Source organism: Podarcis melisellensis, assembly GCF_964234715.1.
Source record: "Podarcis melisellensis genome assembly, chromosome: 12".
In the NCBI taxonomy this organism is placed as follows: Eukaryota; Metazoa; Chordata; class Lepidosauria; order Squamata; family Lacertidae; genus Podarcis; species Podarcis melisellensis.
Window position 1 is genome coordinate 42,205,628 of NC_138544.1, and position 13,153 is coordinate 42,218,780.

A 13,153-nucleotide genomic window follows, 5' to 3' on the forward strand; every position below is an offset into this window, starting at 1 on the left:
TTTGCTATTTTCCTGAATAATTAGTTTTAACTTCTTAAATCTTAAGATAAAGCAAAGGTCCATTAGGTCCAGTCGTGGCTGACTCTGGGGTTGCGGTGCTCATCTCACTTTATTGGCCGAGGGAGCTGGCGTACAGTTTCTGGGTCATGTGGCCAGCATGACTAAGCCGCTTCTGGTGAACCAGAGCAGCGCACGGAAACGCCATTTACCTTCCCGCCTGGAGTGGTACCTATTTATCTACTTGAATTTTATGCATTGCCAAATGAAGAAGGCATTTGCCATTTTTATGAAACGATGCATTTTTAATAGATTTATTCATTTATGTAACTTTATCAGCATTGAGGACATTGGAAACTGTTTTTCAATATATGATTCAAAACCATTTTTCTTTTTCCCCCCAGAAAAAGAGTTATATGCACTGTCAGAGAAGAAACAAATGTTACTGCAAAATTTGAAAGGGCTGCAGGAAGCACAGGCTCTTGCAGCAACCCAATCTGGTATTGTTGGTGGTATGTATGCTGTCATTTTTCCTTTTTTCAACTATAATATTAAACATGTGCATTTGGAATTAAGGTTTTTCAATTGCCAAGTAGGTTTTTAATGCCTATAGCTGTTTGTTTCTATATCTGTATACATGTGGGTTCTGCAACAAAATGTTGCAGTGTGGGCTGTTCCTGTTCATTATTCCAGCCAGACAGCTATGCTTTCTTTCAGGAGACTCCATTCCCTCCCCTCCCCTCCTTGGGTTTCCATTCTCCTCCAACACACAGTCAGTATTCTGTGGCTAGTGAACATGTTCGGTCCTCATTGGCCAGTTTATGATTCCCCTCCCCATATGATTCTTTACTGCTTCTATGAATTTTGGAGTTTCGCAGAGCATTCTCATTCTTATATTTTGTTTCTTAGTAGTTCTGTTTTCACATAATAGCCATCGTAACTCAAATCTTATCTTCCTATTAATACATATGTTTAATATGCTACATCAGTAAGAATCATTGCATGTTTTTATACAATATTATATGTCAAGACAAACCATAGTTTAGTGTTACATCTGAATCAGGCAATTAATATCTGAACATTCAGTGAGCAATATATAATATGCTCATTTATATTAAATATTTTAGATACTGAATGCTAATTGTGCTATTATATATAGTGCAGTAAATTAATTAAGGTACTAAATGAAGGCAAATTAATATTTTGTCACAAAATTTGGTCTGAAATTATTTTTTTTTTTATATATAATTTTTATTAGATTTATAATATACAAAATTCAAATTCCAAATACATGTTTCCATAAATCTAGTGGACTCCCCCCATCTTCCGGACACTGCTTTCTCTGTAAAACCAAAACCTCAGCAATTTGTTGACTTATTTTAAACATAATAATATATCTTCCATTTTATCGTGATATCTGGTCTCTAAACATTTCAATCCGAATCCATTAATTTTTAGTTTCAACACAATAAAATTATTTCATTACACCACTTCTGTCTTGTTGTGCCTTATTTACCAATTCAAAGATTTACCGATACTGAAGCTATAATTTCCTAGAAAGAAGCATTTTTTAACATTCATACAACTTATAATGCTTTTTCAAATAGTCCTTAAATTTTTCCCAAACTTCCTCCGTTTCTTCTTCTCCCGAGTCTCGAATTCTGCCAGTCATTTCAGCCAGTTCCATATAATCCATCAGCTGCGTCTGCCATTCTTCCAGTGTGGGTAGATTTTGTGTCTTCCAGTGCTTTGCCATCAAGATCCTTGCTGCTGTAGTAGCGTACATAAAGAAAGTTCTATCTTTCTTAGCCACCCTCTGGTCTACCATGCCCAGGAGGAAGGCCTCCGGTTTCTTAGGTAAGGTGAGTCTAAGCACCTTTTTTAGTTCATTATGTATCATCTCCCAGAAGGCCTTCACCTTCGGGCAGGTCCACCAGAGGTGTAGAAATGTCCCTTCCTCCTCTTTACATTTCCAACATTTATTATCAGACAGGTGATATATCTTTGCAAGCTTGACTGGGGTCATGTACCACCGGTATGTCATTTTCATAATATTTTCCTTCAAGGCACTACATGCCGTGAATTTCATTCCGGTGTTCCATAACCTTTCCCAGTCTTCAAACATAATGTTGTGCCCCAAGTCCTGCGCCCACTTTATCATGGAGGATTTAACAATCTCATCCTGTGTATTCCATTTAAGCAGCAAGTTGTACATTCTTGAAATTAACTTAGATTTTGGCTCAAGCAACTCTGTCTCTAGTTTCGATTTTTCCTCCTGGAAACCCACTTTTTTGTCCGCTTTAAAAACTTCCTGGATTTGAGCATAATGCAACCAATCTCGCACCTTGTTTTTTAACTTTTCCATACTCTGCAACCTCCATTTATCTCCAATTTTTTCAATTATTTCCCAATATTTAGGCCAATGGGCCTCCATATTAAGTCTTTTACGTGCTTTGGCCTCCATCGGTGAGAGCCACCTCGGAGTTTTACTCTCCAATAAGTCTTTATATTTTGACCAGACCATAAAAATTGCCCTTCTGACAATATGGTTTTTGAACGATTTATGAACTTTAACCTTGTCGTACCACAAATATGCATGCCACCCAATTAAAATTATTTTTTAGAGGAGAAACGGAAGCAGCTTGCTGAGCAAAAACAACGTTTGGCTGCCGATCTAGAGGCAACTATGCATGATATACAAAAGGCACAGCGTCATGTTTCAGTGGCGCCTATAACTGTGTCACCTAGTGGTAAGTTGAGAATAAATGACCTTCTGTCTACAGTCACTTTTTGTTGTTTCAATAAAAAGTTATCTGAAAAGAGGTAGAAAGGGCCTTGGGTCTTGCCTGGCACTTCTGTGTCATTTCTAGGGCAGGGCTGCTGTCAAGTTTAAGAGAGCTGTAGACAACCTGTCCTGTCTCCCTACCTGTACCACCTGGATGCCCCCCCCGGCATAAATTAATATAGTAGTGGCTTCTGTAGAAGCTGCTTAGCTGCTCTCTGGAGAGCACCAGAAAGATTGCCACTGCCTGCCCCTACTTGAAACATGTCCTCATAATTTTACCCAGGAGCAGCAAAGATAGCTGACAGTGCTCAGCCCAGTGCTCACTATAGAAGGCTGGAAGAAAATGACTGCAGCCACCACCATCATATTTATTGCCTCAAAAGATGGTAATTGCAGTAGTAAAATGATGGGTGCGGTAGCCATTTCTATTGTGAGTGCTGAGCTTGGTGGGGGGAACTACTTTTTAAATTGAAGAGGGCGAGGGGACAGCATTGACCCTGGGAAATTACTTTGTTATCTTTCCAGAAGGTTTTCATTTGTCTCGCTTATCATGTCTTAAGATCTGTACTGACGGATTAAGTTTTTATTTTAAATTAAAGATTTCATTTTTGCACAAGTTTCTTCATCTTTTCAACGTATGATATTTTTCAAGTGATTTAACCATGATTTAAATTTTAAAAACATTTCATTTTTCAGAAAATGAATTATATGAACTATCGGAGAAGAAATCTCTGATACTGGAAAGTTTGGCATTCAATCGGAAACAGCTACAGGAAGCTCAGGCGCTTGCTGCTCTGCATCCAGGCACTGACAGTGGTATGTTTTAGGAGCGTGCAGCAGCACAAGACTTGCTACATACCCAAATTTGGCATTTTGTAAAACAGATTCCTTTGGTCCAAGGTGCTTTGTGGGTTGCTTGATTCAACTTATTTCTCAAAGTCCACTTTTTCCTCTTCTTCATTCACTTTTTGGAGGATAAAAAACTATAACCTTTTCCTTTTGACAGAGGTAAATGAAGTTTATAAGCATATCAGCCCCTCCAAAGTGGATTAAGCCTATCAAACTACAAACAAATGAACCCAGGGACTTTTGTTGTGGATACCTCTGAAATGTGATCTTTTCCATAAAAATACTGTCTCTTTAACTTTTAAAATATTTGGGTGGACTGGAAGTAGATGAAATTTACTGGCAAGTTTGCCCCTTCTGAGGTCATGACTCCTGCCAAATGTCTGAAGGGATAGCTGCTGTGGTTCTTTTGCAAGAGCAACATTATCTTGTGTGTGTGATTTAATAAGGATTCGCTTGTGTATTGAGCAATGACATAAGAGAGGTGCCTCTGGGTAAGAAACTGGAAACAATTCTAGGAGATTTTTGCTAGGCACTTACAAACTTACCCTATCAGTCACAATGTAGTTTTGGAATCATGAAAAATATAATATAATATAATATACAGTGGTGCCCCACAAGACGAACGCCTCGCAAAACGAAAAACTCGCAAGACGAAATAGTTTTCCGTTTTTGAGTCGTTCCGCAAGACGAATTTCCCTATGGGCTTGCTTCGCAAGAAGAAAGCCCATAGGGAAATCTCCGGGAACCAGAAGAGGTCCAGGAAGGCCGGCGGGGGCCGAAAGGCTTTGCTCCCCACCGCCAGCATTTTAAAAGCGGTCCGAGATAGCAGGGAATTGCGCTGCGCTTTCCCGCTATCCAGGACCGCTTTTAAAATGCTGGCCGTCGGGAGCAAAGACTTTCGCCCACCGCCGGCCTTCAGAAGAGGTCCTGGACCTCTTCTGAAGGCCGGCGGGGGGCAAAAGTCTTTGCTCCCCCCCGCCTGCCTTCCCAAGATAGTGGAGAAGCGCAGCGCATTTCTCCGCTATCCCGACGGCTTTTGAAGGCAGGCAGGCAGGGGGGAGCAAAGACTTTTGCCCCCCGCCGGCCTTCCTGGACCTCTTCTGAAGGCCGGCGGGGGGCAAAAGTCTTTGCTCCCCCCCGCCTGCCTTCCCGGGGGGGAGCAAAGACTTTTGTAATAGCATTTTAAGTTTGCCAAAATATTTTTAGCCCTTTATCATCATAACAACCCTGTGAAGTAGATCATAATGCTTTCTAGCAAAACAACAAAAAGAATGTAGTAGCACCTTAAAGACTAATACATTTATTATAACATAATATTTATTGGGCTGCACTTTACTTCAGCAGATGCATTCTATGAAAGCAGATGTAATAATACATTTGCTAACTTTTAAAGTGCTACTTGATTATTGTTTCGCTTCGGCTGTAAGCCATGCCTGTTGACTAACTGTTTGACTGAAAGTGCACCAGAGTAATACCGGTATACTGTACTCAATGCCACACAATGACCCTGTGTCAAGAGAAGGAATTTTAAATTAGGTCTCCAGATCTTCCGGTGGGCTGACTTTAAAAAATACAAAGAAAAAAGACAATGCTCTTGCTGATTGACTTACTGAGAAGAAAGTGCAGGTCTGGTTATGAATTATGAGCCTCATAAATAAATGGCATGATCATGCACAGAGTGCACCTATCTCACCAATGAGGAATTTATGTTAGCATGATGATTTCACAACACCCACTACTGTCCAAACAGAAATACATGTCCAAGCATGTATTTGAAGAAGGCCCCCCTCCTCTCGGCATTAGGCTTTGTTGCCTCAGGATTAGCAAATACATTTTTAAAAAACAGTAATTGTGAGTCTTTAAATATCCCTGCTGGTAAAAGAAAATGGTATAAGTAAAGTTTGTTTTACAAACAAGAAACTCACAGTGTGGCCAGTGATGCTACTCACACAAGAAGGCAACAAAAGAAGGATACGCAAAACGGTAGAGAACAAACCCAGCCATTTAATGCACTCATTTAGTGCACTTATTTTATTCTGTAGCCATATAGCACACTTATTGTATTATAAATTGCCCCAAATTTCTTTATAGACCATAAATTAGAAGAATTAGCTCAAGAAAGAAAGCGTTTGACTGAAGATCTAAGAGAAGCTGTGCATAGTCTACATGAAATACAGCGGCGTTCTTCACAAAAAGGACAGATTGATTCTGCTGGTAGGTGGACAATATATGACCTTCAGGGTTCCCCCCCCCCAAGGGTTTCTAGTGTTGTAAGCCCAATTATCAGGCTATTGAGAAAAAGGAGGTAGAAGCAAGTTAACCTATTAGTACGTGCCCTCAATCACATGTGCACGCATACATGGAGGTAATGCATGTGTCACCAATAGCAATGTATTTCTAGGGTCATAGTGTGCCATTTTCCTGTACATTTACATCAGGAGAAAATTAATTATAGGCTATGAAATATAGCTTTGAGTGGAAATAATACTATATTATAAACACAAGGCAGTTGATAGATATGCATAGAAGACTTTGTCAAAAGCCTTACTGAAATCCACTACATCCACAGCATTCCCCTTGTAATTCTATCAAACGAAGAAATGAGATTCGTCTGTCATGATTTGAGAAATCCATGCTGGGTCTTAGTAATCACAGCATCCTTTTCTATGTGCTCACAGATGGACTGTTAAATTATCTGTTCAAAGACCTTTCCTAGTATCAATGTCAAGCTCACCGGTCAGTAGTTCCCTAGGTCTTCTTTTTTGCCCTTTTTGAAGATGGGGACAACATTTGCCTGCCTCCAGTCTGCAGGGACCTCACCCATTCTACAAGAATTCTCAAAGATTATAGACAGAGGATCTGTCTATAACTAATTGGCTGCTAGTGCAGTTTGGGAGGCAGTGGAAGACAGGAGTGCCTGGCGTGCTTTGGTCCATGGGGTCACGAAGAGTCGGACACGACTAAACGACTAAACAACATCAAGTGCAGTTTGATGGTGATATTCTACCCTAGTGAGCAGTTGAGTCACCATATTTTGCACTAGCTGCAGCTGCGGATACAGAGGAGGAGGAAGAGAAATAAAGTGCTCTCATGGGATGTAAATGGATTTAACAATAAAACCAAAAGAAACCAAATAGCACATGCCCTGTATAAACAAAAAATGGACATCATATGTTTACAGGAAACACATATAAAAAGACTTCATCAAAGAATACTATGAAACAAAAGATTGGGACAAGATTTAATCTCCTCAGATAAAACAAAGAAAGGGGGAGTAGTTTTGTATGTTAATCCCAAATCAGATCCTAAACAGGGAAACGATGGATACTTATGGGAATGTACGCTCCAAATGAACGAAAATTGGAATTTTATGAAGACCTAGAGGAGAAATCATTTGAGGTATATGAGGGGAAAGTTGTGTTAATGGGCGATCTAAATGGGGTTGTTTCTTTACATTATGATATGACAATACGAAACAGATTGGTTAAGTTACCATCAGTTGAGTGCAATATTTAAGCTAGCTAAAAAATATGGTGAAAAGGTGCTATTAGGATCCAGGGTCAAAATATTATCCAAAATGTATAACTTATTACTTGAGTGGGAGACAATGGAGGAAATGGTAAAGTCTTCAATGGTAAGTTGGGCTAGGGATATTGGACACAATATTGATTTTGCATTATGGGAACAACTGTTGAAAGTAAATTCAAGGTTTACAGCATGCTACACGTTAAGATAAAATTTTATGAAGATGCAGCATAGATTGTATTTGACACCAAATAAACTAGTGAAAATGTCAAAATCAATAAAGGGTAATTGCTGGAAATGTAGGAAAGTGGAGGGAACCTTCTATCACCTGTGGTGATCATGTAACATAATTAAAAATTACTGGAAAATGATCTATAATGAACTAAAAAAATGTTTTAAATAGCCTTTTCTAAAAACCCAGAAGCATTTTTGCTGGGGTTAATAACAACAGAATTCACCAAAAAACAGAGAAATTTGTTCCTATACACGACAACAGCCGCCCATGTGTTACTAGCCCCCAAATGGACAAGGTATCAACAAAAGAAGAATGATATATTAACCTGTTAGAATATGCAGAGCTTGCAGGAATGACCACTAGAATAAGAAATCAAAATGATGAAAGATATAAGGACTGGATATTTTTTATTGAATACAGTATATGAAAAAATATTATAAGCAAACAATCTACCTAGCAGGATGGTAAGATTTTCAGCAGTGTAAGAAATAACTAAAGTTTATAAAAGTAGTTACAACAGCTGGGGTGAACCAAGGAAACACGGGAAAAATAGATAACAGGAACCATGGAAGGAGAGGAGAGGAAGTGGGTTATGGAATGTTTTTGTTTTGTTTTTTTAGGTCTAGGAAATCTTAAATTGCAACCTCTTTTTTATTTTAGAGATTCTTTTCTTATTGTATTTTTTTGTCCATATTTTGTTGACATGGAATTATATCAGAAACTCAAATAAATAAAATTATTTTAAAAACCCCAAAACAATTAAAACACATATTAGATATAATATAGTTATAGATATATTGGTGTACATTAGTGCCCCTGGTAGCTGATGATACATTCCAGGGTCCAGACTCTTCTCCCAGAGGCACAGGGCATAAGGAACTACAGATGGATGCATAATCTTCCTGATGGAAAAATATGCTAACCCATGATCTGCAGAGCCCCAGGCAGTTAGTCAATTAGTCCATATTCTAGGCTTTTCTCACCACAGGGGTGGGGGTGGGGGCAGGGGCAGATAAATTCAGATGGGCTGGCTTTTGTTCTGTGATGCTATTAGCTACAAGGTCATTTGAAACCATTTTTCAATAGGTTAGTGTGTGTGTGTGTGTTTGTGTTTGCAGAAGAAGAATTAGAAGAATTGGCTATGAAGAAGACACAGTTGCTGCAAAAGTTGGAATCCAATCAGAGACTACTAGAAGAAGCTGAAGTTCTTGAAGCTGCTCAGCCAGGCACAATCAATAGTATGTATACAGTGATTTCTCATGATTTCTGTTAGTCTAAAACATATATAAGTCAGGATTACAGCTAACCCAGGCCCTGTAGACATGGAGAAACCCACACCAGTTCAAAGAGGTGCCTGGCCACCCAAATGACCTTATTCAAAGCCCTGCCTTGATTTGTCCCCCATTGCCCCTTCAGGAGCAAAGGTCCCAGTGGGCCAGATGCTCCGAAACGGCTGTCCTTCCTCAGAGCAAGGCATTTTGGTTGAGGTAGGCATAGAGAGTGCCTGGTCTCCTGTGACTTTGCTGTAACAGCAGCAAACAATGTTTAAACTGTCAATCTTTTGGGACTCGTGGGCACATTTCCAAATATGTGTAAACTGTTGTGGGCACAACCACAGAATGATTGCTGTGCAAGCCTGCCTAGTCACAAAGTACAATAATAAAGGTGTGTATTACCGGTAATTATTTGGCCAAAATTATTTTTTAAGCAAGCAAGTTTGATCAGTTAGATCTTGTAATTCTTGCATATTCTACATTTCCTGATTCACACTGCAAATCCACATGTTACTCATCTCAACCTAAACAAGACTACCACTTTGTTCCTCCAAATAGCTCTCACACACATACGGAATCCTTCCATTGCTTCCATCCTCTCCATCACTCCTCACAGAAGTATTCTCCCCAAAGCAACTACAGTGGTACCTCGTGTTACATACGCTTCAGGTTACATACGCTTCAGATTACAGACTCTGCTAACCCAGAAATAGTGCTTCAGGTTAAGAACTTTGCTTCAGGATGAGAACAGAAATCGGGCTCCAGTGGCGCGGCGGCAGCAGGAGGCCCCATTAGCTAAAGTGGTGCTTCAGGTTAAGAACAGTTTCAGGTTAAGTACGGACCTCTGGAATGAATTAAGTACTTAACCCAAGGTACCACTGTATTGCCTTCTCACCCTCTCACCATCTCTTTTTTCAAACCAATTGAGGTCTTGCAGAGCTGGAGAAGGGAGAGGTGAATGCATATGCTGGATAAAAATTAACAGTTTGGGAAGGGTTGTTGGAAGATCAGCTGTGCGCTGCAGGCTTTTGAGTTGTTTTTCTCCTGCCTTGCTGTTTTTTATTGATTGCTTCTCCGTATGGTGATTTCTCTTTGTGCACCATTATGAAGCTTGACAACAATAGTGCTATTGTTTTCTTTTTTAAAAACCCATAACCCTAAACAGGTCTAATAAGTATAGGCACTGCAAAGCAGGGTGGGGAATGGCTGAGACAGGACTGGCCCTGGATGTTTTGTTGTTGCAGGGAAACTTGAAAATGCCTCCCACCCACTGCCTCTTCCTCTGCAGCCACTGCTGCCTAGAGATAGCATGGAAAGTAAAGGGAAGCTGGAGAAGAGCAGGTGGTGGCAGCAAGTGCCTGGCAATGACCAGCAATGCACACCTGGCAGCAGCAAGGGGCCCAGCAGTGGCCAGATGTAAGCACCTTGCGACAATGAGCAGCAAGTGTGCTGCGTGCTTCCCTGAGGTGACTGCCTCACTGTGCCTCGTGGGTGGGCCAGCAATGGATTGAGACATTTGCTTTCTTCTCTAGAGCGTGTGCATGTTACAATGTCAGTTCCTACAGTTCAATCCAAGGGTGGGGGGAAGATCAGGACACAGGGTGGAAATTTTGTGCTTTGTTTTCCCACCAGAACCTCAATATTCCAAAACCTATGCTGGTTAATTACAAATAGTTGCCACTGCCAAGCAGCAAAGTCTGCAGTTCCATGCCTCTGTGGCTTTGTGTTCATGGCTTCCTTCCTTCAGTCCTTCCCTCTCACATGTTTGCTAGTCTGCTGAGTGAGAGATACCAGCTACTCACCTCCCGCTTGCTCTGTGCAGCCACACCCCCACCATCACGATTGGTTGAGGTCAGCCATAAGCAACACTCCACCAAGTCCCAAATATGTGTCCTGCTGGGTAAAAAATGGAGCATTGGGCCTTGCCTGAAGCAACACCTTGCCTGAAGCACTTTTACACAGGAAAAAAAATACCCTTTCCCTGGGAGAAAGATGGGCTTGCTCAGGGATGCATTCTTAGCACAGAGGTCAAACTGACCTCTGGTGGGAAGCAAGTATGCCTTGCACAGGCAGTGACCATTTTAGGCACGTCCAATATGTGTGCAACCACACACGCATGCATTGCACTGAGCCTGAAAGTGACCCAAAAAATCACAGAAAGGTGTGGGGCGGGGGTGGAATGAGGTGTTTGCAGGCTTTTTCAATGGTGTTCCAAATTTCAAACACACAGTGCCTTGGAATGTAACCCCCATGTAAACTGGGAGTTGCCTATACTGCAGGTTGCGACTGGAGGGTGTGGTGGGCTCTAGAAGGATGCTGCCTCTGCCCTCATTGAGGAGCTTCCACTGCTTAAACAATCAGGACTTAAAGCTGTCTAGACTGCACCAGAACCTAATCACCAAGCTCTAATATGCTACATGAAATCAATAAATGCCATTGCTTGTTTTTGTATGTCATTATAAAGAAAAAGAAAAAGAAAAAAGCAAGCTCCCTGTCAGGTTTTGCATGATATCTGCACTTTCCAGGATATGTTCCAGGATATGTTCTATGTAAGACTTAGCTCTCTGTGCAATATGATGGTAAAAATGCTGCACTGTGTTATAGAATTTCTGTCTGCATTACTGCGATAGTGCTAAGCATTCCTATTTAAAATGGTTGGATAATTTTGTATACTAATTGCACTTTGTAATGTTTTTATTTCAACTGCATTAATAGTGTGTTATGAATTGGCCTGAAATTATTTTGTAGAGCATAAACTAAAGGAGGTAGCTGAGGAAAGAAAACGTTTGACTGCAGAACTAGAAGAAATTCTACACAAGATGGTACTAAAAGATGTACAGCTTCAGGTTTCAAAACCACCTGGTAAATACTGATTAAATTACACTTGTAGGTGCTTAAGTCTGCATACTGTTCCAGGTGTTGCAAGCTTAATTAAAGTGAATAAAGAATGTGTCAGACCACAAACGAAATATATAGCATAATGCGTTTCCAAATTTTCTTAGAAATTTGCTATAATTATATATTTTTTAGATTTTACATTGTATTTTATGTTGATTTAATCCACTATATTAACTTTTAAAGATATTTACGTACTTAAGATACTTAGGTGGACAATTGGCATACAAATATTGTAAATAGATAAAAGGTCAACTTTTGTATTTTCACCCTAGGTGCCCTACAATTTTTGACACTTTCAGAAGAATTTCAGTTAGCCTTTACCCCTTGCTTTAAAAGCTGCAAGGATGGATGAAATTTGTCTTGTTACAAAAGCAAGTTTTTACATTTGAATGTTTCTTCATTTTATGTGAAAATGGGTGATATCCAAGTTCATCATACTCTGAGTAGATCCATTGAAATGAAGGGACTTCAGTGAGTCTACTTTGAGTATACCTTAGTTGGATATCATCCTCACTTAGCAGTTAGGACATATTTTTCAAGAGATAATTCTAAAATATTCCTATTCATAGAGAAGGAATTATATAAACTGTCAGAGTGGAAGCAACATTTATTGGACAATTTGGAATCCAACCTGAAAGAGCTAGAAGAAGCTTGGGCTCTTGCAGCTACCCAACCAGGCCCTAGCAGTGGTATGTATATGATTATTTTTGCTGCTAGTTCTGTTAATATCTTAAAGATACAAACCTGAAATGCAGTGTCCTTCTATTTCAGTAGATATTATCTACTGATACAGATATTCAGTAATCTGCTGTTCTACAACTCAGACAGAACAGCTATGATGAACAGTCAAATATTTTAGAAAGTTCAAGAATCTAGTTGGCTTTGTAAGTCTCTAGGAATAGAACCTATTGTTTTCCATCCTGACCGGGACGTTAGAATGTAGAAATCTGTGTCTTCAAAAGGTAATACTGACCATCGTGACCTTTGAGTTCTTTCTCCTTCTATTGAACATTAGACATTCACATTCCTTTATTATATGGAAAGCACATAACATATTAAGTACAAAAAGACATGACAACACCAAAATGGTGCTTACTTGAGTGGGTAGGTAATGAGATTAATCTACAGCTGGGCAAAAAGAAGAGCACAGTTTCAGCCAAAATTATACCATTCTTAGTCCAATTGGCAATTCTACTCCAGTTGTCCTTTCTTATGAATACTGTACATAAAATCACTGCTGATTAATGATAGAGGTTTTTTTTTACTCACTATCTTTCATCTTGGGTTTGCAACACTGCTTGTGTTATTTCATATTTAACAGAGTTGAATGGTAACTTGAGACATTTTAAACATTCAAATGATTTTTGTTGAGGAAAAATGAGGTGTCAGGGAACTGACATCTAAAGCGCCGGAGGCGCAAAGGCTCACTGAGGGTGAGAGAGCAGTAGCAGCGGAAGAGGGAACCAGTAGAGGGCGAGCAAGAACTCCAAGGGAAAGTGAGTCGGAGGGATGGCTCAGAGACGCTTCAAGCGAAACCAGTGGGGAGGTCTCAGGACCTCCTATAGGGACACCCACACCTCGACGGAAACT

At 40.0% G+C, this 13,153-nt stretch overlaps 1 protein-coding gene across 6 annotated transcripts in view; it reads left to right on the forward strand.

The window, feature by feature from the left end:
* CCDC7 (coiled-coil domain containing 7) overlaps positions 1-13,153 on the forward strand; it is a 154,177-nt gene that overhangs the window by 110,010 nt on the left and 31,014 nt on the right. For all 6 annotated transcript variants that reach the window (XM_081931350.1, XM_081931346.1, XM_081931349.1 and 3 more), the window contains 7 exons: positions 402-509; positions 2,622-2,747; positions 3,479-3,598; positions 5,723-5,845; positions 8,510-8,629; positions 11,414-11,527; positions 12,133-12,252. In XM_081931350.1, the coding sequence (XP_081787476.1) occupies positions 402-509; positions 2,622-2,747; positions 3,479-3,598; positions 5,723-5,845; positions 8,510-8,629; positions 11,414-11,527; positions 12,133-12,252 (831 nt within the window). The remainder of the gene's footprint in view (positions 1-401; positions 510-2,621; positions 2,748-3,478; positions 3,599-5,722; positions 5,846-8,509; positions 8,630-11,413; positions 11,528-12,132; positions 12,253-13,153) is intronic.